Source organism: Pholis gunnellus (genome assembly GCF_910591455.1).
Source record: "Pholis gunnellus genome assembly, chromosome: 16".
Lineage (NCBI taxonomy): Eukaryota > Metazoa > Chordata > Actinopteri > Perciformes > Pholidae > Pholis > Pholis gunnellus.
The window spans coordinates 2,472,539-2,498,257 of NC_136543.1; the positions used below are offsets into that span (position 1 = coordinate 2,472,539).

The 25,719-nt window shown below is 42.6% G+C and overlaps 1 protein-coding gene across 5 annotated transcripts; it reads left to right on the forward strand.

Moving 5' to 3' along the window:
- Positions 1-2,819: 2,819 nt before the first annotated feature.
- Positions 2,820-24,093, forward strand: rxrba (retinoid x receptor, beta a; the record flags this gene model as incomplete). Of its 5 annotated transcripts, none has more annotated exons than XM_079176177.1 (12): positions 2,820-2,875; positions 3,795-3,943; positions 5,664-5,899; positions 6,631-6,784; positions 6,961-7,140; positions 12,293-12,453; positions 12,688-12,817; positions 13,432-13,564; positions 16,096-16,131; positions 18,427-18,518; positions 18,669-18,774; positions 18,985-24,093. In XM_079176177.1, exons 2-12 carry the CDS (start codon positions 3,928-3,930, stop codon positions 19,130-19,132), a joined length of 1,392 nt encoding a protein of 463 aa, XP_079032303.1. In that variant the 5' UTR covers positions 2,820-2,875; positions 3,795-3,927. The 5 variants fall into 5 exon arrangements, with proteins under 5 accessions (XP_079032303.1, XP_079032302.1, XP_079032301.1 ...); XM_079176176.1 differs by lacking the exon at positions 2,820-2,875 and adding an exon at positions 2,967-3,031; XM_079176175.1 differs by lacking the exon at positions 2,820-2,875 and adding an exon at positions 2,968-3,097.
- Positions 24,094-25,719: the final 1,626 nt, after the last annotated feature.

The window sequence follows — 25,719 nt, forward strand, 5'->3', positions numbered from 1 at the left end:
GAGGGAGATCAAGAGCGAGGCTGCATTAATATGCTAATGGCTGAGTGAATGCACAACAGGCCCACTGACCGGGCTAATCACTGGTGGACACACACTGAGGCTAATCCCTCACGCAGCACTCACACACACACACACACGCAGGGACACACGCAAATACAGTGCGGGTTAAAATATTTGGACAGTGGCATATTTTTTGTCGCTTTGTCTCTGTATTCCAGCTCATTGGATTTGAAATGAAACACTGATTAAGTATTTGTGTGGGAATTATATCCTTTTTTAATATACAGACCCCAAATTTGATGGCAATATAGCAGGAGGATGATCCCAAACAGACAAAGCAACCAAAGAATTTGCAGGGTCAGATGGTAGAATCTCCACAGTCAAACTGAGCATGCGTTTCACTTGACCAGATCCATACAGAAAGAACGACTGCCATGCAATAGCAGGGAGCATACAAAGTGTCTGCTCATGTTGGGCTGCAAACTTTAGATAAACTGCTTTACTGATTGCATAGTTAATATGCAAGTTCATGTAACATTTTCAAATATTTGAGTTTGAGGGGAAAGAGAATAATGAGTCAAACAATTACAAAGTTTTAGATGGATGCACAATACATGATGATTTATTTCAAATCCAGTGTGCAGGAGTGCACAGCCAAAATAATCGGAGAACATGTCACCGTTCAAATGCTGAGAGACATGAGGGAGAAGACAAGAAGGAGAAACCTGCAACCATTTCATTCACAATAATGCACAATGTCAGTGGCTCCCAACTGCTTTTATGTGTTTCTTATACTTATCATGTCATGTAATATGTGTGTGTGTGTGTGTGTGTGTGTGTGTGTGTGTGTGTGTGTGTGTGTGTGTGTGTGTGTGTGTGTGTGTGTGTGTGTGTGTGTGTGTGTGTGTGTGTGTAATCATTAATATTGCTGTCATATTATAGGTCAAAATGACGCAAAGACGAAAATGCAGAGTCATAAAAATAAACTTTTTAAAAGCAGCTGTGACGTCTTGGTCTGTGTTTCTTCCTCTGGAGCTGATTGTCTGATGTGAGCTTTCATGGGGAAAAAGAATGTTTCTCTTGAATGGACAAAAAAGCTTCATGAATTAAAAAACACCATGAAGTAAGTGTAACAAGGGTTGTGCTGTATTTCTCCACAATGTGTCAGAGTCATGTATATGTCATAGAAAATACATTATTATAATAGTTTAGTTTAGTGATCGTTGTAACCTCGATTACTTTGACTCTGTATTAATGGCATAATGTCAAAGAAAAAAACCTGATGAGGAAAATTACACAGAATTTGGAAGACCGATTAGTAAAAACTGATTATTTGTATCTCAATCAATCAATAATTCAACTTTAACTAAATAAGAACAAAAGTAGATATGACTAATTACCTTTTCCCTGTAGTGAAATAAATGGGCGACAGTGACTGCCTGCAATGCAAAGTGTACACAAAATATATTTGGAAAGTAGTTTGTAGCTAAAAATCTCTAACACCTGCGTCGTTATTAGGATAAAATTGTGCATTCAAACTAAAAAAAAGTATAATAATTCCCCTAACACTGGGGTCCATATGTTTTGTGTAATGCTATTTAAGCCCCCTTGAGGGTGATAAAGCATCGACAATCTGCTGGAGTCCTTCCTGCAGAGGTGGAAGGAGCAACATCCTAAACCATGAAAAGGTCTTTTTAACTGTTTGAAACAAGGCAGGTGTGTAAACTATGTACACAGACACACACTTTCATACCTCATCTACATATTATCTACAGGCAAAAGAAAATGTGTGTGTACACCTGTTGTGATGCAAAACTGACCTGATAATATTATTGTTTTTGATTATTATTGGAATACATATTAGTGATGCAAAAACACCTAACAATCTCTGTCTAATCTTCCTGTTAAATGATAAGGAAAGCAGCAAAACCAAAATGCATACAAAGTAGGCCTACTGTAGCAAAAATAATGACAACAATAATGTCAAATATTTAGATCAACAAAATAGTGATTTGAAACATCCTCACGGGACACTTTTTAAGAAATGTTATATTTTACAACTTATCACACAGGAGCTGGTGCATTATCTGCCGTAATTCTCTGTAATTAATAATCTATTATTATGGTGGCCCAACACTACAACATACCATTTACAGTCACAGAAAAAAATGCACACCGCTGAATATTTGTTGCTACACTACCAGCATCCTTAATTAAAATGTATACACATCAGCTCATATGCTCATATGCTGTGTTTTTTGTAAATCATGCAGATTGTTTTCAAGTTGATGAAACATGATAAATACAGTAATTTAGAACAATCTGCTGTCAGCTCGACATAAATACCTGTGTATTACTTAACATGGCACTAAAAAACTACCCATTTAGCTAGCGGAAATAATCGGATTCAATTTATAAACGTAATGTGGATGCTGAGAATATACTTTATCAATAATGTGTTCATTGATTTCTATAGGATATGAGACAACGCTGTATTGTGTTTACAGTGAATAGAAAGAAGATTTGAGGTTGATACATCTCATTAACCCAAATGTGATTGTGTTGTAAATCTAGTGTATTTCCCATATGCAGTCATAGTGTGGCTGATGCCCTAGCAAGAATAGAAGATATTTGTATAATTGATTTACAATAAGATGAAGAGATCATATCTTCCATTGCAGCTGAAACACCAATGCCCTCCAACAACCTTTCAGCAAAGGACTCGCTGAACTTGTTTTGACCCCTTGACCTGTTGCACTGGTTGCGTCTGCCTCACTGACATGTGAGAGGCAGCATGACCACACAACCCCGCTTCTACTGCTTAAAGAGACCCGGGCTGCTCGGTTTTGAAGTGATTCTGAGCCAATGTTCAACTGTAAGAGAGCCCTATATCAAATCCTCCACCATCATCATGTTTTCATCTTTGCAGGGGGAGGGAGGGCTGACGACGAGGCAAAGTGGGGGGAGAAAGAGACACACGCGGGGCCTAGTCGCCACATCTTTTCATGCGAAGAAGCTGTGACGCTAAACCGTCAGTGAACCGTATTTATTTTCACCTCAATATATATTCACAGCATGTAGCTAAGTTATGTCTCGGGTAAGTACATATAGGTGGAACAATCAGCCCTAAACTGGTCTGTTCTTGGCTCTCTAGCTCTCCTCCGGTGCTTCGGGTGATCTAGCTGGCTAGCTAGCTTAGGTGGCTAAACCTAGTTTTTGACTAAATGTAGCGTTAAAGGACTGTTAGTCTGACACATCATGCCGAGATATGCAATAATAATTTTGTGTATACTGTTATTAAAGGAGAGTAGGTAACACAAGCCAGTTAGCTTTACGGTAGGCACAGACATCTGGACCGTTAGCTAGTAACCTTAGCTAGCTTACGAGCTATGCAATAGCTAACGTTAAGCGTGCAAGAACGGTGGTTTGTTGCCATCCGTCTGGGCTCTAACTACAGAGTGTAATGGGACGTGTTCGTTACTACGTTAAAACTAGTCAACATAATCATTGTTTGGTACCATTAGGTTGTTTCATATTTATTAAATAATACAGTATATCTGCTCAGCCATCGGTTTACCAGCTGACTGTTTTGCAAAGACCTGTCTGAACGATACGTCAAAAGCCAAAAATGCATGCAAGACACAAATATTTCTATTGACAAGCATACAGACAGCTCATAACTGTGCAGTAGACTGATGGATGCTGGTTTTGTTTTTCAATTGTATAACCAAATGTGCATTCTGTGTGCCATATCAGTATTTCATTTGAAGCTCTCCCTTGTGTTGGAATTTCAGACCCGTTTTTGGTTTCCAAAAACAACTCGGGCCCGGGCCTCAGTCCGCGGTCTAGAGTTTGATAGCGGGCCGTTTGAGACGGTAGTACATCGGTGTGTAGCTGCCTGCCAGCCCCTGTGTCCCGACCACCATCATGGGAGACAGTAGAGGTGAGAAAATAACACGGATTTTGTCATCAGCTATGCAACGACATGAATGTCGAGCAAGAATTGCTTTTGAAATCTGATATTGATAACAGCTACAACTGTACAAATTGTACTCGCACGCTTCTTATCATGACTGTAAATGCAGGCCTATGAAAGACATGGGTTATGGTGAAACTAAGATTTAGGCCATTCAAGACGTACTTATATATAAATAAATATTTAAGCTTTTTAAAAGGCATGCCTTCCAGCTGGCACAGATGACTCCTACCCTGTCCTCCAGAGTGTGCAACCATTTGAACTAAGTCCATCAGGGTCAGGCCTCCAAATTCGATCCCACCATTTATTTAAAACAAAGTGCGATTTGACGCTGTATTATTGTGACGGTCTTGATGACGTTTGCTACCAAAAGGTTGCTGTGCTCTAAGGAAAAGGATAGTTTACTATTGGGCCCACTGTTCACTATTCACCTTTATCCAAAACACCATACAGTACCATGAGAGCAATGTATCAGTGCACCGCTGATGACGTGCAGCACCAGTGCGTCTGAACCTCTATTCCTACCATGGAAACATGGCGGTGCTGGTCCCGTACTCAGCTTGTTTAGCCACACATTTTTACTGTGCACCTTGAAATCAGTATTCCTCACAAGTAGTTATGAAATGCTATACTTACGCTTTGTGAAATATGTGACAGTTGAAGTTGTAGCAGTGTCAGACATTGACAGAGACTTATGAGAACACTAAAATCTAAAATGTTGGAGAAAAAATGTTCTCAGTATTTCAAAGCGTGGTTCCTTGTGTTTGTTGACTTGATACGTGTTCACATGGTTGTGCAAGCACTGTCGTCTGTTGGCCACAGTAGGTGATTTATGTGAGCATATGATTGGTTGATTTCTTTCCAGTGTGTTTGAGGCAAGAAAGATAGATAAGATCAGATGACCAACAAGTACGCAGCCCCAGGCAGTGGAAATGCAGCACACAACCAGCTGCAGAAGAAAGCAAAGACAATACCAACCACAGCATGAACAAAAATAAAGAAATAAAACAATATGCACCACAAAACCACATCAAAAGTCCACCAGATTCAAGTCACCAAGCTTCTAGAAAGGGTATGTCTTCCTCTTGACATCTCAGAATCAGCTTTATTTGACTCCGGTTTCCACTTCGCTCTCGATGTACATACACAAATTTACAATAAACAATAAAAATATATATAAAAAATGTAAAAGCGCAGCAAAAAAACCCAACAAGGTGTTGTGTGAAAGCTGATGATTAATCCCGACAAGTGGAGAGAATAACTACTTGTTGCCCTTCACTTCGTTGTCATGCAGTTTCTTTAGGCAGCACACTGGGATGTTAAAAGCAAAGCACGTTTTACTGGAATGCTGGGATACCAACAGTTTTCTCTTGATGCAAATAAAACGTCCAGTTGCAAAAGCTGCCGGCTGCTTAATAGTTGATGTAATCCTTGTTTAACAAAGGAAAGATCAATATATTTGCAAATGATCGGTTGTATATCAGCTTTAATCTGTGCCAGCCCGTTCTTGTTATTCATGCAGCGGGTATTATTCATGATTGAACTACCACATTTGTGTTTGGGTCTGATGATAAATTCAATTGATCCCTGTATTACCTCCTACTAATGAGCTGAGCCATTTTTGCACTCCATTACTTCTATTAATGATGACATCGGCCATTTGCTGTTCTCCTTCTCGCTGTCTCAGATTCCCACAGCCCAGACAGTTCGTCTGTCTCCCCCCCTCCATCGGGGCAGCGCTCGCCTCCGCTGGTTCCCTCAGCAGCAGCTTCCATGACCTCCCTGCCTCCCATCACCACCACGGGGGTGAACAGCCCCATCAGTAGCATCGGCTCCCCCTTTTCTGTCATCAGCTCTTCACTGGGCTCGCCCTGCCTGCCTGGCACGCCATCGGTGGGCTACGGCCCCATCAGCAGCCCGCAGGTAAGGCAGGGTTCCTGTTCCTCTGTGATAGGATTTAAACATACAGTCGTTTTCCTGTTCTATCTCAGGTCAAATTTTTCTCTGTTTTTGGTATTATATTTCAGGCCAGAGAATTAGATGGTTCAAGAACACCTAGAAAAGTGCATAAGCTCTCTTACAGGCAGATATTTGAATCATAATCCCCATTTCAACTACAGCAGAAGTTAGAAATGAACACGTTGAAAGATGGCGAGCAATACTTTCCTGAAAACACTTTTCTAAAACACAATTTCTAAGATTGTCCTGATTGTTGAGTGACAGTTGGCAAGTCCTGCTATAATACAATCAAATATCAAATAAATCCCACTTATGTTTAACATCAATGCATATCTAGATAATGCATATCGTTCTTTGTCCGTCTTTGCCATGGGACCGTACAATTTAGCTACAGATTCATTGCTACTCTGGTTTAGGCCCCGTCTCTCCTCCTCAGTTCGCCTTGATGTTTACGTGGTAGTTGTTACGAGTTTTGTTCTCAACACATTCTCTCCTCGCCTCCGTTCTCACAAGTTTGTCAGAGAGAAATGAAAGCGGCGAGGCAGGGCTAGGAGGACAAATAGTAAAAACAAGGGCAACACGCTTGCCTCCCACTCTGTTTTCTGTGTGTTCTTGCTGAGAATGTCGACCATGTCCTTTACATTATTACAGAAGTACAATGGGAATCATGACATTCTCCTTTGTCGTTCCTTCAGATCAACTCAACCGTGTCCATGTCAGGACTCCACGCAGTGAGCAGCTCCGATGACGTGAAACCTCCGTTGGGCTTGCAGCCGCTGTCGCCCCACAGCCCAGGGCCGATGCTTTCCCAGAAGCGCCTTTGTTCCATCTGCGGAGACAGATCTTCTGGTGACTATCCACCTTAAATACAACTCTTTTCTCCACCTTCCCTTAGAGTTAGGGCCAAACACTGTAAACAATTTGGAGACCCTGAGATCCTTAAACTTTTCAGCCATTGCCATTTGCAGCAAATTGTCATTCCTCTTGTCTTACTTCTTTGGCTCTTGTTCTCTCTCCTTCCACAGGTAAGCACTACGGTGTCTACAGCTGTGAGGGCTGTAAAGGCTTCTTCAAGCGCACAGTGCGCAAAGACTTGACCTACACCTGTCGGGACGTTAAAGACTGTATGGTGGACAAGAGACAGAGGAACCGCTGCCAGTACTGCCGCTACCAGAAGTGCCTGGCCATGGGCATGAAGAGAGAAGGTGAGCAAGCAGGGGCCCTTCAGCACACCCTGTAGATGGCTGGTTCCTCAGCCCCTCCTGCTCAGGACCCCTAACAATGGGGCCCTTTCACCATCCAACACACTCAATTTTAGATTTGAATGCACTAAATGGTGCATTTTCACACACATGAAGATTTGATTTGGGTTTTAAAGACAGTTTAAGTTGATCAATTATTTGAAGACAACCATTTATCTGACAGAAAGCTCTTAAAAAGATTTAACTTTGCTTTTGATTGAGCTGATTGATCAGAACCTCATGTTATGTGTTGTCCTCTCCAACAGTAGTTGAGGGGGAGGGGCAAACATACTGCGCTCCTCTCGTAACTCCTCAGTGATGATGTGGATTGGTCGGGTAATGTCTGTGTCTATTTGCTGAGTGGACTCGACACTACTAATAAAGAGCCCACTATTCATGTGACACCATATAAGAAAATATCATATTTAAAGTTTTGGGTCTCCCTTTCCAAAGGCCCTTCCACATGTGTTGGAGGAGTAGCGGTCTTCTTTTGCTCAAAACTGGGGACAGAACTAGAGCATCCTTCAGTGTTCTGTGATCCGTTGAACGTCACTTGTATAGAACATAAACGGTATTCTCTGACCCGTCGTATATTTTTCATGGTTTCATTATGACATTTAAGGCTCTCTTTGCTGTTGATTGGTATCTAAACTCTTCATTATATCCATCGTGATTCAGTGTTAGAAATACACCATGAAGGTAAGATAGACAACCAAACAGCTATAGATTTATTATGTTGTTTGGGTATAAAAATATAGAATTATGTTACTATTGTAACTCACTGTACTCCAAAATATCTTAAAAAAGGCCAGCAAAGCACTTGGATATATTCAACTCAACTGAATACTACTAACTGTGTACTTCTACTGAAAAAGAATACATTGTAGTACGTTTACCTGACAATGTGTTCTCACTGGTTACGTTGCAGATTCCGATTTGAGACTCAAAATACAAGAACTAAATATAATGCTTTATTATTCATTAAACTGTGTGAAAGCTCCACCTTGAACAGACGTCAACAGTAAATGAAAGTACATGCTGATAATAATGTCTCTACTTCACTCTTCACTTGAAGTAAACATTTCAGTGCGGGACGTTTACTGTGCGGTATTAATAGTTACCTACCACTACCAATACCAACATACCCAATCAGAGAAAAGGGGGAAAGTAAAGCAGGACAGGGAAATACACTTAGCGGAGGTCATTTCTAAATAACCAGTGTTATAAAGAAGAGCATGGCTGTAATTAGCGGTGGTATTTTGCAGACAGTAACGTTATTATTGTTAAAAGTAAATGGGTCAATACTGTCTTACACAGGAAAGAAAATGTATCCTAGTTGTGTTTTACTCACAGTCACGCCGGTGAAATCCTCTCCGGTTTGATTCTGTTTCCAGCCGTCTATGCGCTCGTGTTCACTGCAGGGAAGTGAAGAAGAGTTTGGTTATACAGTGAACTGCAGTCAATGAGCCGCGGTCTGTCGCTGTGGACGACATGCTGGACTCAGGCTGCAGAGGCCTCGCCTCCGCAGCTGCAAAGAGTGCTGTTCGTTTAATCAAAGTTTATCGAACACATAACGGATAGATGCTTGTCTAAATTGCCCCAAACTCGACAAACACACTCCCATGGGTCCCCAGCAATACGCCGGCATATTTGTGAAGTAGGTTGGCTGAGCGGTTCATACAAACTCCACCGTTAAGTCTAAAACTGTAGCAATTTAAACAACAGTACCAGTATGTTTGAAATTAAACATCAAAAAGTATCACTATCATGAAGTTGGCAGAGTTTACCATACCATAATTAAGTATATCATTATATAAGTGAGAGTGTTGGTGAGTTGAACAGTGTTGGTAAGAGCTAACTGTACTGTGTACGGAGCTTTATCATATATGTTATATCATGGCAGCACATTACGATGCTACGTTTATTTTTGCGTTTGTTTGACAGGTTGAGACGTGTGGTCGCTGCTGTTATATGATCATTGTAGTCATGGAGTCACGCAGATGGAAGGGACATTCAAGACAGCTGCTTTTTGAGCCACTTTCTATGTAAGCTGCCTACACCTGTAAAACGTTTTACCACCACCCATAACCTTAAAGCTAGGGTTGGTAATCTTGAGAAACTAGCAATTGTGAGCTAGATTTAAGAAAATGATCCAACCGAAAACCCAGCCCAGTGTTGCTAACTCTTCTCTAACAGTAGCTAGCATCACTAGCTCCAAACGTTGCTCAATCTAGCAAGAAAATCGGGACCCAAGTTGTCAACACGCTGCCCGTCTCCTCAGGTCTCCCTCCAAAGCCACTCCCCCAACATTGTCATAACGAAGGTAGACAACAAACACGGCTATTGTTGGTACTCACAGCTGTCAAAGTAGCTTCTTGTGGAAGACTCGGGTGACGAGCAATGACTGTGCAGACAGACAGACAGGCAGGTAGACAGGTAGACAGGTAGACAGGCAGGCAGGCAGACAGGCAGACAGGCAGGTACCCGGTCCAATCATTCATTCTGGCAGAATGAATGATTGGACCGGCTTATACAGAGTTCTGTCAGAGCATTTGATTCGTTGATTGCTGTCAGGATGTAATGAGAATTTCAACAAAAATATCTAAAATGTTTTTGAAGAAGACTACCAACCCTACCCTTTAAATGAGATATTCCACCTAATCTATGAACAGTAGTAAATGTATCAGTGTTGATATGTCTCCTGTGCATTGTAACTGAGAGCTTGGATGGTATTTGTACATCAGGGATATACAGAACGAGCACAGAGTGGTAGAGAGGGAGATGGGGGTGGGTAAGCCTTGTAAACACTAACCCCCTTTCCCCCTCTCTTCCTCTTTTTGTTTCCTCTCGTTCTCTCTCTCCCCCCCATCCCTCCTTCTGTAGTGGCCAAGATGAACGACAGATGTAAGGAGAAGAGGGAGGGAGGGGTGTGTGTCTGTCTGCATGAGTGAGCGACAACAGAGAGATATGACCTATCTATGAGAAGGAGCTAGTTTAAAAAGTCGTTCCATAGTTTGTTGCCAGTGCTCAGAGGTGGACCAGTGCCAGCCTCCAATCACTCCCCCATGATTTCTTTAACCTTTATAGACCCAGGGAAAGTTTCTGAGTATGCACACTCCTTTTAATCCTCATCCTACTGTACTGTAAAGCTTCTTGTTGTTAATCCCACATGGTGCTGCCCAGTAGGGCCACAGAGCAGTTCCACTTCTGTCCAGGAGCGTTAACTTCTATTTTTGAGGATACTTTGATTTGTAGAAGAAGAATGGATGTTCATTGAATTTCCCACTTACGCCCGTTTTGGCTTCCAAAGTAGCCGCTTTCCGTCACATGCCGGCTTCTCAAAACCCCGTGGCCACTGGCTCGCCTTTTCTTGTTATGTATTGACCGATGCAGATTGATGGTGATAAAATCAGGAGTTAATCAACGTCTTTGCGTTGCTTAACATTAAGTGGACATTCTAGGATTCAACCTCAAATAACCTTTAAACTGTTTCCAGACACGTTAATGATCAAGACTGAATCGACCACCAAAGAATACACCATGCTAGTTTAACCTTTTACAAAGGCTTTATTTAAACTGAATCACAAACAGTTTATTGCCAAGTACGTTACACATTGGTGCATAACAATATACACAGTGCAATAGTATAAAGACATAATTAAAAAATAGAAAACAATAAACAATGTGTTGTTTTCGCAGCACAACCCAGAAAAATTGAGTATTTGAATCATAAACTAAGCAATGATGTCACTTACAATTGCTGCTCTCCAAGAAATGACCAAAACAATAACAAAGTAATTTACATACCCTTCTGTAAAATGTAAATATGTGAGACTGTATTAACTATTTGAACGTGGACATTCTCTGTTGTATTGGGCCACTCTCAGCTTGGATGTCTCAGATCGTTTACATTTGTGTTTGGTGAACAGGGAGGACTCTTGGGCTTTAAAAAAAATTCAAATCCCCCCAATTGTATGTCAATGGAACAAGTCAGTGATCCTAAACATTCAACCAAGATTGTAGGTCTTTATGGTGGGATGTTCTTTATTCACATAACCTCAGTCTCTGTCTACTGATGTCTAATTTCATTTCGACCAATTATCTTTGGTCCCATAAAATTGTGTTACTGTGTATAGAAAATTGTATCGAACGCTCCACCCATTTTTTATTAATGGACAGCTTCCATCAGACCTCAAAATGATGGGGGGGGGGGTCAATAACAAAGTAAATAGATAACATTGATATTTGTTTTTTTGGTCCGATCAGTAAAACATCACAGCCACTTGCCTGAAGGGCTGAAAAAGCCTGATGTGGAGCCCTGACCAGATGTCTCTAACTTCATGAAAGCAGAAACCTACCTGTACTTAATCTGGCTGTTAAAAGGTCTTAAAAGAAATTTGAGTTTGTTTCGAGAAAAAAATTATGTCCTGAAATTGAATCTGAGCAAAATGCCTACTTTCAGATTACAATGTTACATTTTTTTGTAACTCCCTCCTTGTTAGTCAATGATAATGATTTCTTTTGTGAATGTCATATAAGGTCCATTTGTGCCTCGGCAGGGGCATGAAAGCAGTATGAAAGACGGAATGAGAGACTTTGGACTGATCATGAAATGTACACATCCCTCTCTTTTCCTTTCCTTTCTATTTTGCACATTTATTCACGTTAATTTGGTCTCACGCTTTTTTCCCCTCTGTTTTTCTGTCTTCAATTTGTTATGCCATCCTCTCCCTGCACCAATACTTCTCCCTCATGTCCCCTCTTCATTCATCCACACGTTTTCTGTTCATCTCTAATTCTCTCACTTAATCCATTCTGTTGTCTGGTGTCAAACCTTTCCTACTCAACGTCGTTTTCTCCTCCACTGCCTCTCCTTCTCTTTCTTTTGCTGTGTTGTTGACCTATGACCACTACCATGGCCGGCCTACCCAAGCCCTTTGCTTCGGTAAATTGTCCATTCCGTTGCTCTTGCACCTTTCCTGCTCCGTTCTTTCATATCGTCCTCCTTTCTCCCATCCTTCCCACACACATTATCTCCTCTCTGCTCCCCTTTTCTTGTCCTTCATTGTTTTTCTCCTGTGCTCCTCTTTGTCCCCCCCCCCCCCCCGTCGTGCAGCTGTCCAAGAGGAACGACAGAGGAACAGGGAACGAGAGGGCGAGGTGGAGTCGACCAGTGTGGTGAACGAGGAGATGCCGGTGGAGAAGATTTTGGAAGCGGAGATGGCTGTGGAGCAGAAGACAGAGCTTCACGCAGACGGAAGTTCAGGTGGCAGCTCTGTGAGTAGTCTGGGAGGTTTCTTTGAGGTGCTTTATTCAACATTATTATTATTTCGATACAAATATTGAACATATGAGGTGATAGTCATCTTATAAACGTCTTCTGTACTTCATTCAAGTATATAATCATGCTTACATTTGGTCAAAGACTGCAGGATTATTTTGACAATCCTCCCTTTCAGTCGGTATGAATCATGCAGGGTCTTTACAAACCTCTGATTGTGCTTTCTTCAGCCCAACGATCCGGTCACCAACATCTGTCAGGCAGCTGACAAGCAGCTCTTCACCCTGGTGGAGTGGGCTAAGAGGATCCCTCACTTCTCTGAGCTGGCCCTGGACGACCAGGTCATCCTGCTACGTGCAGGTAAGTCTGCCTCAAGACCGCTTAACCAATCAGTGGTGACTCACACTGAGATTCAGCAATATTGCCCCAAAGAAGACCTGCCGTTACATTCTGTCCCTCTGCAGCTGTGCCGGGTGGATTCTAAAATCTACCAGCCACTCAATAGGTTTGTTTCTGGCTGGTGAGTGAAGGAAATCTAGCAGCCACTTGAACATTTGACCAACATTTGGCTGATGGCTGGTGCTAATTTCCAGCCCTGGAAGTAACCCCTGTCTGTTGTCTTTTTGTAATTCATGTTGTCAAGGAATCTGATGAAGACCGTTGCCCTCTTTTCAACATAGAACTAAAAATAAGGTCCACAATCTTCTAAATATCTTCCATTGTTTTGAAAGGCTTTGGAAAATGAGGAATGATCCAGAGGGTTTGATCAATACATCTGTTCCATGTAGTGATGTGTTGAGGCTCCGCTGGTCCTCACTAAATAATGACAGCAGGGTGACTGTGGCTCAGTGGTAGAGCCGGGTCTAACCCTAACCCTTTAGGACCAGGATCATTGAGTCATATCGGGTATAAAGAAATAGAAACATCACAACTGACTGTTCATTAGAAATAATGAAACACTCACTCTCCAACAGGCTGGAATGAACTCCTGATTGCATCGTTTTCCCATCGCTCCATCTCCGTGAAGGATGGGATCTTACTGGCCACTGGCCTGCATGTCCACAGGAACAGTGCTCACAGTGCAGGCGTTGGAGCCATCTTTGACAGGTAATACACAGATGCATATGTGCACAAAGCGTAGCTCTGACAGATATGCAACACCAGGGATTTACCCAGCATTCACAAGTTTGGGCGGGTGACCCAACTGGAGAGGACATGCCACCATAAACAATATAAGACTTTTCTACTCTACTTGGAATAGATCCGCTCCTACACAGTATTAGCACCACCTACTTTTAGCCTAGACTAGATGGAACCTGAGAAGCCAGGTCCCCTCTTGACATCACCTGGTAAACCCACATCAGTCCTGAGAGCTAGATAAAGAGTACTCATGAATTATTCAGGTTTAGCTGGATTAGTGATGGGTAAGAATTTAGGATACTGTGTCCTCATCTTTGGTTGGCTGCAGCTGCTGTGTTCTGCGTTGGCAGTGATTGGCTGAGAGACTTTGCTACTTTAGTACTGCTTGTAGGGCGACAGCATGCTGGGGGAGGCTGGTGACTAATGCTTACCCAGAGACATGCATGTGCACACACACACCGTCAATGGCTGGCTAATGTACAATACTAACTATTATATAATAAGGCTTAAAATGACATTAATATGATAGTTTACATCCCATCATTGTGCAGAATGTGCCATGGGGATATATTGTTGTGTTACATCTTCGTTTCTGCTGACCAAAGAATAATTGTTTTGTGATCTCTTGGCATAAAGAGTCTTGTTGTAAAATAATTACAATCTTCACATAAACCAGACTTTCGATGATCATAAGATTCAAATGCACACTATTCAAATAATCTGTAATTAATAGGCATGAGGCAATCACTGCCAGTCTTTATATAATCTAAGGTCACAACATAGTACAATAAGTTATTCTATATATAATATTTTTGAAATAATACTGGGTCTTCTGTGTTTTTAGCCTGGGCAAAAATCACAATACCTCACTATCAATATTGCGAAGATATTGTAGGGTTGACTTTTGGTGCTCTCACAAAATATTTAGAAAATGAGATTTTGGATACATAATCATGAGTAATGTGGATATAATGACTAAGTGACTAAAGGCCACTAATGGAACAACAAGAACAGTCTGGTGAGTTAGGAAAATGACATCACTTTACTGTAATGCAGTCTTTAAAACCTGGAAAAGACTGAACGTATCCAAAGTCTTAGACGATGACTGAAACCCATGTTTTCTGTGTGATTAATGGCCGCAGGTACACAGTCAGTCCAGAGTTGTTCACATTTCTAAAACAAGTCTGTTAGTTTGAGATCCCCAAACGGTTCCACGATCACCGGAAGACAAAACATGAACATGATTACAGCCACGCCGGCCTCCTGCATGAGTGCATCAACCATCAGTTGTTACTTCCAAAGTGAAATGACATGTTTGAAATGTCACTAGAAACCAATATGGAGAAGACTGACATCATAACATTGTGTTGTTATTGTTGGTAGAGGTTGTTTCAGAATATTTTATATCATTAAGATGAGACACTCGTGCCGTAATAAATGCTGGTTCATGTGAGAAGGGGATGACGCTGCATTATCCAGAGGTAGATTACATCGGCAGGTTTCATACATGTTCAGTGCTTCGAGTGAGACATTGTTCTGTTCGTTACGTTGTCACATGCCTTGGTTAAAAAAATATATACTCCATCTCAATGACTTTATGTGAAAAAAAAACATCACAGCGTGTCAATTCACTGTTAATTACACAGTAATTACATTGTTATAAATGATTAATTTAGCCTGGAAATCAGGTCAGGGTTACAGCAAGCTTATGGCAAACAGCTCAGTGATTTTCCTCTGATACTTTCATAACACTGCTCTCTTCTAGCAGCAGCCTTTTGTTTCAGCTTGCATCAGCATCTGTTTCAATACCTGAATCCTATTTTGTTAAGGATGTAAAACCTAAATGGCTTTCTAGGAAAGCTCTGACCAACACAACTACTACGGCTTTTGGCACAAAACACGACGACATGACAGAAAAGGATTTCATTTTTTTTCCTCAAAGGAGTAACACGGGACCCTTTACAAGGCAAATACAGTATGCTGGAGCAGACTAAGACATGACATTTGATCAAAAAAGTTACTTTTCATAGTGTATTACCGTTTAGCGAGGAACCTATTAAAGGTTGAGGGTTAATCGTTTTCCACTGAACACTTTCATGTGTACTAACGGGTTCCTGCTGTAATGCATTTGGCTCATAAAATTGATCATAACCTCCTTTTCTGCTTATTTTAATCCATGTGAATATAGTTGGCGCCTTGTGTAAGACTACAGTTAATGATGTCATAAAACAGATCAAATGTTTATCAGAGGTACACATATAGAGAAATCTGTGTTTGGGTGCAGGTGTAGGATAAATCAAACACGAAACATGTGAACAACCCTCAGTTTTACACACATCAGTTAGTACTTTGTACCACCACAGATTGTCACTATGTGAAATCATATGTAAGCACTGACCATCTGTACAGCTGAAGGGCTCAGAAAACAGTCAGACTTCTGTTATAACAATGTAACTGTGTAATGACATTGTAATAACACATTGTGATTGAATACACAGGGCGCACAATGCCGAGGTTGGGGCCATATTTGACAGGTAATTACGCCTCCACACAAACACCTTTCTGAAAGCCCTCCTCTTGAAACAAACTGAACCGAAGCTGAAAGGTTGAAGCTCTGCAGGAGTCAGCCGGGTTTCTCTACAACATACCATTCTGAACTCGATCACTCCGTGAACTTTAGATGGTGATGACAAAGAGCAGTACTGCATTTTGAATTAGAATTCAGCACCATATTTGGTTTGTGGCTTTGACTGCTAAAAGCCTGCAGGATACTTTTCATCTTCTGCCCATTGACGAATGCCTGTTGCGCCTTGCCAGACCATAATGAGCAAATCCAAATGTGTGGGCCAGCTTTCCCAGTGCGTTAATAGAGGGACTAGACACTGCATTACTCCGTTGCAGGACACAGTTCTTTCACAGGCAGGTCAGAGTGTGTTTGGATGCCCTCACTTAGCGTCTGGGTCTTTTGGAGGTGGTGTTGGCCCTCGTCTGTGAGGGGAGGGGCCCGTTCTCTAACATTAATGACACACACGGTGGGCGCGTCCCAAACATCACTCCAAGTGTAGAAAACAACTTCATTTGCCAATGCACTATATTGTGGGCTTGGGCGGTGTCTGTGAAAATGTCCATTTCTGATGACAGCGTAGTGAATAAACTGATGGCCATCACCCCCCCCCCCCCCCCCCCCCCCCCACACACACACACACACACACACACACACACACACACACACACACACCTCACTGGCGTCTGCATAGTCCTCTCCTGTCATCCAAGTCATATTGCAAGCAGTTAAACAGGGTTTAAGTTTTAAGTCCAAACTGACATTCTATATATTATTGCGTTTCACATCTGATGATGCACAACGACTCATTTGATTAACAATGTATGGATTTGTTGGTAAGTGTGTTTGAACTCTATTTTTGCCAAGTAAAGTGGTCGTCTCTGCTGTTTGCATGCACTTCTCTTGAATAACAAGACACCTTTCTTACTTCCTTAGGTTTCAAGATTTGTGAAGCATATAAGATTGAATGGATGGCATTTAAAGCCCCCCCCCCCCCCCCCAACATAAAAAAAAACAAAAAAACATTTGTAAATCAATCTTTGTTTCTCCCACATGCCTCCGCGGTGAACAAAGAATCCAAAAACTGAGAAAAGCTCATTACTTCCCAAACAAAGACACTGTTTACCCAGAAATGTTTTAAATGGTTTTAAAATATATATTTATATATATATTTTATATATTTTTAGTGGTGATGCATGTGTTTGGGAATAAAGAGTGGATGAATGAGACCTGGGTTATATACTGCACGAGTTGTGTGACAGTTTGTCAACAGATGATTTAATACGGTTGTGCTGTATGAAATGCAGCCCACAAGACTTCTCTCCGTTATTTCATTCTTCGTTCACCTAGAGGCTTGAGAGAAATTCAAAGGTAACATGGGGTGAGTCATTTTGTGTGTGAAATATTCCTTTAAAGTATAAAGTACTGCACCCACATTCCTGATCACTTCCTCGCTCTGGCCCTCTCTTCATTCTTCACTCTTCAGCACAGATTTTAAATCGAGGACTTTGATAAAACCCGTGGCCCACCCTAAAGAGGCCAGTTATCAACCCGTGAATTATATTAAACAAGGAATTTCCAATAAGTCAATGAATTTGGTGTCCTTGTAAGAAGATTGTTCTAAAACATGAGTGAGCTGTAGGGCTCAGAATAAAACCGTGTTTGGTCTCTGAACCTCGCCACTTGCTCTCTTCTCCTTGGAGTCATCGGTTGAGATAGTGGAACATAGACCGTGTGGAAAAAGTGAAATCCTGAAACCTAACAGGAAACTATAAAGCTTTTACACTCCAGCCATAGTAGATTTTGATAGCAACTGTTGCACATTAGCTAGCACAGTTAATTATAAACAACACATTTAACACACACGTATTAAGTAGAAAAGAAAACAGAATTATCTGCAGCCAGAACTTACCACTATTTGGTGGCAGTAGTTTGCCACCCTTGTCTGTTTATCAAGAGTGTTTTGTTTGCTTAGTTGTTGTTTCCTCTGTAGAAGCAGCAGTTCAGCCATGCTCTGTGTAGTTTACACAAAAAGCCTTTCCATCGAGAAGTAACCGTGAATAAAATGTGATTAAGGAGTCTGGTCCCGCTCTGTTGTTCTTACTCTCTTATTCCCCCCTTTCTTCTTCTTGTTTTTATTGCTTTCTCGCTCTCTTTTCCCCTTATCTTCTTCTCTTGTCCCTTTCCCTCGTCTCCTTTCTCTTCCCTAATCTGGAATTGTCTCCAACTGGGATCTCCTTCCACAAATCTCCTCTCCTCTCTGCAGGGTTTTGACAGAGCTCGTAAGCAAGATGAGAGACATGCAGATGGACAAGACGGAGCTCGGCTGCCTTCGAGCCATCATCCTCTTCAACCCAGGTACGTAGACGTGTGGAGGGTTATCAAGCACGAGGAAGGATGCCAAACGAGAGGACAAATTGAGTCTGGAATTTAGAAAATGAAAAACATGTCAAATGTGTTTCATACCCTTCTATAAATAACGTAGATGTTCTCTGTTTCCATCTGAAGATGCCAAGGGTTTGTCCAACCCCAGCGAGGTGGAGCTGCTGAGAGAGAGGGTGTACGCATCTCTCGAGTCTTACTGCAAACAGAAATACCCCGATCAGCAGGGCAGGTAGGCTGTAACACACAGACATCCTGGGAAATACAAAAGGGGAGGTCTGCTCCGACATGGCACTGTAGCACAGAGCAGCTGGTAGAAGGCTGGGTGTGATGCAGTGGTTTCTGCCCACGGCCTTGACAAAAGACAAATACCATCTTCTGAATGTTCAGTTTACACGACTCTTAGATCTGAGGACATTTCTCTCTCTTCTCCGTCGTCCAGGTTCGCAAAGCTCCTCCTCCGGCTCCCAGCGCTGCGCTCCATTGGTCTGAAGTGTCTGGAGCACCTGTTCTTCTTCAAACTGATTGGTGACACGCCCATCGACACCTTCCTGATGGAGATGCTGGAGGCCCCCCACCAGCTCACCTAGAGGATGCCAGGTTCGGTCCGGTCAGGATCCGATGCACACCAGGATCGCCAACACGTCGCCCCACGTTGGGTCGTTGGGCCTCTCCTAACTGCAGCACCTGCTGGTTTTAATGTGCCGGCTCTCTCACACACACACACACACACACACACACACACATATTCCATGTCACTGGCTAATTATCATAACCGGCACTTGCAGATCTTAACTTGCATACATGAATTGACATGCAACATAACTAATGCACGGATCATATGGCTCTGGATGAACAGTATGCTAATATACGCTCACACACACACATTTTCACCATCTTTTCCCAAACTCCTTTTTCCACTACAGGGGTTACGACTCAATCAATACAACCCTTTTTTACAGACATATACAGTTAATGTCTTAATTCTAAATTAGCCTTCAGTTTTCACATTTCACAGAGGGGTTTCTGCTTTTCTGTAACTATACATCCTTTGTTCTCAACTTGGGTGACTTAGTTACACGGCTAGCTGCACCTCTGTGTATTATATCCATCACTAGCCGGTTACTTATTCATGTTTGGTTTTAGCTTAAAATCAGGTGCATGGGGTTTCAATCATTTGTCCATCATCAAATTAATTCAATTCCTATTGGTCAGGAGGTGTCCTATAATGGACAGGCAGACACTCTCACAGTGAGCTCATCCAATCTCGTAAACATTGAAACATTTTATGCTTTTTTTGAATAATTATGCTGAAACTTGTTTGTTTCTATTTTGAAGTACTGTACTCATGAAATGAGAGCTTTTTCCAAGGCATTGAAATCCAGGAAAAGGGGAGTGGGAGCACTTAGTTGAACAGACAGACTTTGTCCCTCCCACCCTGATGCGCACAGCGGGCTTTGTAGGACGAGAGGAATGACTTGAATTTTTAATTATTTTTTTTCTCCTAGTTTTGATTTCATCCTTTTCTCTTTTTTGGCAGTTGGTTGGCATTTTAAACGGCTAGAGTGTCACAGGAAGTACCGCTTCATGCAAGACAAAAAAATGTAGTTGTTTGTCTTTTTTATCTCCTCTTCCCCCAAAATCCTCCCTTTGCTGGAGGTCATTTATGCATCTTTGTGAGTTGTAACTGTGTAAATGTTTCCTAGAAGTGACCATCAATTCTCACATACCTGAGATGACCTTGAAGGTACTAAGTGTAGGGTTTTCTCATTATTGCGTTGTTGTCCAATCAGATGTGATGATTTGTTATAGCACTCGCTAAATGACTGACCACTTCCTGTACAGACGACCAGGATTGGTCAGCCTCTAGCTGAGCTGTGTGAGGTATTCAAGAGTCTGCACTCTACTCTGTAGATTGAGGTGCGAAAAGCTGCATTTTTTTGTGCAACAACAGAGATAAAAAAGACCAGTTAAAATGATTTGACAGTGGCAAATAATGCAACATTTCAATTCACCTGGTCATCAATCAATCAATATCAAATTTGGCTTATCTGCGATACATCGTCGGCCCTCCGCTCATGGATGAATCACCGGCTGCGTATAGATTGGCAAACAAGGCCCCGGTGTTTGAGCGACGCGTTAGTCGTGTTACTGTAATGCAATACCTTTCTAATTAGTGCTGTATAATGGAAATCCTACACCTACTACCTGCAGCTCTGGAAGACTTCATTCAGTGTGTATTGGCTGGATGCTTGCGGCTGTTGTACAGTAGATGTAAATAATCCAAAAGAAAAACAGAGGAGTCCTGCAGAGACAGATGCCAAACATGTGGCTCCAACAAACGCATTTAAAAGCTCTTTTTTTTTGCTGTCCAATCAACATGAGGCTTGCCTCCTGTGTGAGGTCATCACCATGAAGTCATTGAGGCCAGACCACACCTCTCTGCTGCTTTTGCACCAACGTCTGCCGATGTCCCCGTCGTCCTCAGTAATCTGTTACTGTGATTGAACTGTTTGGGGCGGCCGAATCTGAGCATCGCAGCTAAAGTCAAGTGCAACTACCGCACGAAGACATACACAGTAGACACGCTCAAAGGTGAGCAACACAAAGACTTATGATGGTTTTTCTTAGTATTTCAAAGAGCGTTGGCGCTCCGAGGTGTATTTAGCCTTCTCATCAGTCACCACATTTACAAGCAACGAGAACCGTACACTCTGCAGTATCCTTCTACAGGGAAGAGGCACAGCTGTCCTCTACCAGGTGCTAAATAACTACTATGGTTAGTTTAAGACTTGCACATTTACATCGATACAAACCGTATGCAAGTACACAGACCCATCAGCCGCTCCCCACTCTTTGAATAGGTCTGTTGAAGATGTAGGTTTCCCCTTTTTTATTTGTTACATTATGACCCCTAACTTTATGTCAGATTCCCTGCGATGGGGAATGAACATTTTGGCTGTGCTCCTCCAGACACAGCCAGTGTTTGTTTTTGTATTTTAGAAAGCACTTAGGCCGGTGGAAGCAATGGAAGTAGCTGGTGAGTGTTCTGGGGTCCACCGGCTGCTTTGACCAGAATGAGCAATGAGCTTCCTGCCCTGCAGATAGTCCAAATACTTCTCAGAGATGACCCGTGGCCTCCCCCCATGTGATGCGGACTCGGAGGCTGACAGTTAGATGACCTGTAAGACAGGTGGCTTTGTTTAACATGTCAGTACGGTGGTCTCACCTTAAGACTTCGGTGGTGTTGTAGTTTCTCTCCAGCCATGCATACGCTCAGCCAACGCAAAGTAGTCTCCAGAGGGTTCATTCGTATGGCAGCCTTACTCTGGTGTCAGTAAAGGAAAGCGTGATGCCGTGTGGCCTCAGAGACTTGAGTTAAACGTTTCTGCCACCAGACTTTGAGATCTTGTGATCAGCTGTGGAATGAAGTTTGTGTGAGCGACCCACTCGTCCCTCAGAGAGTAGGCTGACATCAGGGCGCGCTTGTCGTCTTATCATCTCCGCACCGTTGCATGTTCTTGGAGCTTCCTCTGCTGAATGTGTGGGCCTGCTGCTACCGCACCGTGAAAACAGTAGCAGTCACATATTCAGCTGACTGAGCAAATGCCAATCAAAGTAAAGAATATGCAACTTGTTTATTCATATTGTGGTAAACGGTTGCAAATTGTGCGTTGTGTTTTAGCTAAGTCTGTTACATCAGTTGATATTAACTGGCAAGTGAAAAGATTCAGAATTCCCATCCCTCCAAATGACAGCAACAGGTTAAAGTTCAGCCTTCCTCTGTTTATCATTGTGCTCTGAGCCACTTTAAGCTGTGCTCATCGAGCAGACTGTTCTAGCAAGAGCTGGTGGTTGGTAGTTTGTTTTTGCATTTATTATAGGGTATGTGTGGCCACGTGCGTTCATGTGTAATGAATCTGTTAGCAGCTACGCCTTTTGACTGGCAGACACTAGCGTTGGCGGTGATGTGCTGAGTGCTGTTAGTTTGGTTTGGTGATGCACAGAGCAGAAGGAGCTGGAGCTGACGTGTTGACCTGATGCTTTATTAACACAGACACTTAAACTCGTTCGCTCGGTGGGCTTTGCGTTGGACGAGCCTGTAAACTCAATCCAGTGATTCTTGGCCTGTTTGAAAAAGGATGTGAAGCTTCTTTTTATTTTGCTGGACGAGCATCGGAGAGGCGTGAGAAGGGATTTAGCTCGCTGTCCCTCTCTGCTGACGTCACTCGGGTCGCACCGCGCCGCCCACAAGTCGTTGGCAAATCGTGTGCACTCAAGGCAGACGCTTGCTGTGACCTTTTGACTGTGTAGCAGTATTTGTTGTCGCCATCTTTGTTACATTTTGAAAATTGATTGATTAAACATGCTCTTTCTGTTTTGTTATGGATTGCAGGCTGTGACTGAATAATTGATCATTGTGTATAGACTAGATATCGGGGGGGGGATTTTGACCTATTGACACGGGGCCCATCCCGCTCTGATCAACGAGGCCGAAACCAGCACCCTCACTGGTTCATTGATCACTGCCGAGGTGTTTGTGGATGTTTTTTAAAAGCAGGTCCACTCAGTCCCCGGGGCTGGTTTGGTCATGTATGTTGTGATCGTTGTGCAGCCCACTAAAGAGAGTGCAAACCGTGGCCTGTGTAGTGCATACTAAAGAGGGGCCATAATAGGAATGGAATGACAGCTCGGGTGGAGAGGGGAGGACTGGTCTCTGGAGTGGATCAGTGCGTGGCCCCCTCTTGGTGCTCAAGCTGTGCATTGGTGCTTTTTAAAAAAAAAAAAAATCTGGGGTCCCGTGGGCCTTAAAATATCTGCTTTGGTTACCACGACACAGGGAAATGCAGATATGACTGAAACACAAACTAGGAATGATTGAACAGCGATGTATTCAGTCGCATTTATCTGGTTGTGGCTGTAGCTGGATAAAAGCAAACTTCAGAACTTGTGGCTCTAGTTGTAGACAGTGCAAAGGCCACCAGAATCCACAGGTCCAGTTACATTGAACGAACTTGACGGGAGGGATCAACTGAATACGATTGCTCACTTTGAGGAGGAAGTTGTCGCTGGTGTTTTATGTTGGAGGAAGTGTGGAGGGTGAGTCAGAGAGAGAAGAAGAAGGGGAGGGACTTAACAAACTCTGATCAGGTGTTGATTTGTCGATCAAGAAGAAAAACAGAAAAACCAATGTCCCGGTAGATCTAGAATCTTCCTTAATTGTTTACTCTTCACCTTTGAAAAAAAAAAAGAAATCACTGTTTATTTGTCTTGTTTCCTGTCTCCCTCTTCACCGACTATGCTATTCATCTTTTGTTTTCTACAAAGTATTAAACAAGTACAAGAGCTGTAAAATCAGGATGGATTCTGTCACTCTTATTGTTCTTTGTCCTGGTTCTGTCTCCTCCATCGGACGCATGGAGCCGCTGGACTTTTGTGTGCTCCGGGGATTGAAAGAAGAAAAAAAAAAAAGAATCCTTTTTTCAGTGATTGATTCTGAATCTTGTTTCTCTTTGTTGTATCATGTCTGAGTAAAGGTTTTAATAATGTATGTGAAGTGTTTTTCATTGATTATTTAAAACTCTGCAAAGGATTTTATTATTAAACCAAATCATTTCAGATATTGCTGTAAAGATGTAAATGCACCTTGAACACACTCTGGGTTGAAAGTTGCAGTGCACTCATTTCCTTAAGGCTCCACATAAAACACCCGCTCACTGTCCGTGAGTTGGAAGGTCCGAACTAGAGCCCCGTGTCCTGGTAGAGTGACGGGCAGCTCCTCAGTCCAGCAGGACCGCAGGGCCCCGGTCGACCGCTGGCACCGCACTCCCATCTCTCCACCTCTAGAGGGAGCACTGACCTCTCGTCCTGTCAAAGTGGAACCACCCTGGTCTCTGACCGCTCCACCTCCATCAGAGCTGCAGGGCGGAGGACTTCTCCTGCACTGCCTCCCCGCCTACCTAACGCACCTCGGCCAATAAGGAAGCAGCAGCACCGAGATCAGCACATTTCTATAGGTACATGTCACCGTGCGCTGGTGGTGGCTCTTGTTCCCTCTGCCACATATTTAAATGTAAAGACAGGAATGTGGGTGTGAGTTTGTATCTGTGTTTAGGAGCTGCTCCATTTCTCCTCTCCTGCCACCTCCTTCAGTCTGTCTCCTCCCTCGTCTCTGACCAGGGACATTCAACGCTTGAGATGACGCAAAGAATCTAAGCTCCTAAAAGAGCTTATTAAATGTATTTTGATGTCATGTTTAAAGCCTGTCCGGCCAGCAGTTAGAGTTCTGCTCACCAAGAGTATTTAAAGAATTTAACAACGTTTCTTTTGGCAGATCCTTATGTTCATGCATGTTGTTAGACTGGCAGTAATGAGAAATGCACACCAATGGGTTCTCCGCAGCTTTTATTGTGTACTAGCATTACTGTAACTATTGTTGTAGGCCACAAAGTTGATCGCCGTATCTAAAAAAGACCAATATCTCGATATTTCACCCTTTGAAATGGCCCTGTATGATTTTCTTAGGTCCAGTTTTGGCACAAACCACGGTTGGAAGACAGATGTAGCATAACGTACAGTATGATTGTGTTCTTCTTGAACCTTGAAGTGTTGGCCTGAGACAAATGAGACGGATGTTGAGCATCACTCTCCATGTTGCAGATGCCTGAGCACTGTGGGAAGCTGCTCCTGCGGTTCCAGCAGAGGGAGCAGCCACAGAGAGCTTTCTGTTCAGGACCGTGAAGCAGCATGGCGGCCATGTTGGCAGCATCATATGTAGAGAAGATTATTAGCACACAGTAAGTTTTGGTCATTGGCAACATGATGACTTAAACAGTGTTAAGAGTTGGATTTCAAAATCAGATTTCCACCAGCTGATACTTTTATTCAGCTGAGCACAGAAGCACTAAATGCTATCACATGACATTGAGTCATTTCAAAGGAAACATTTAATTATAGTTTATAATTTGAGACCCCTCGTGGTCTGTTCGAGTGCAACCTTTGAACTATGTTCCGTTATGCTTCATCATCTCTCAGGCTCTTTACCAGCCTGCTGTCCTCATCTTCCTCCTTTACATCTTTTCCTCCCTCTATTTGCCCTCCTCATCACATCGTCTCACCTTCTTGTCCCCTCTTCTCCCTCACTCTCTATCCTCTCCCTCGCTCTGACTCCCTCCAT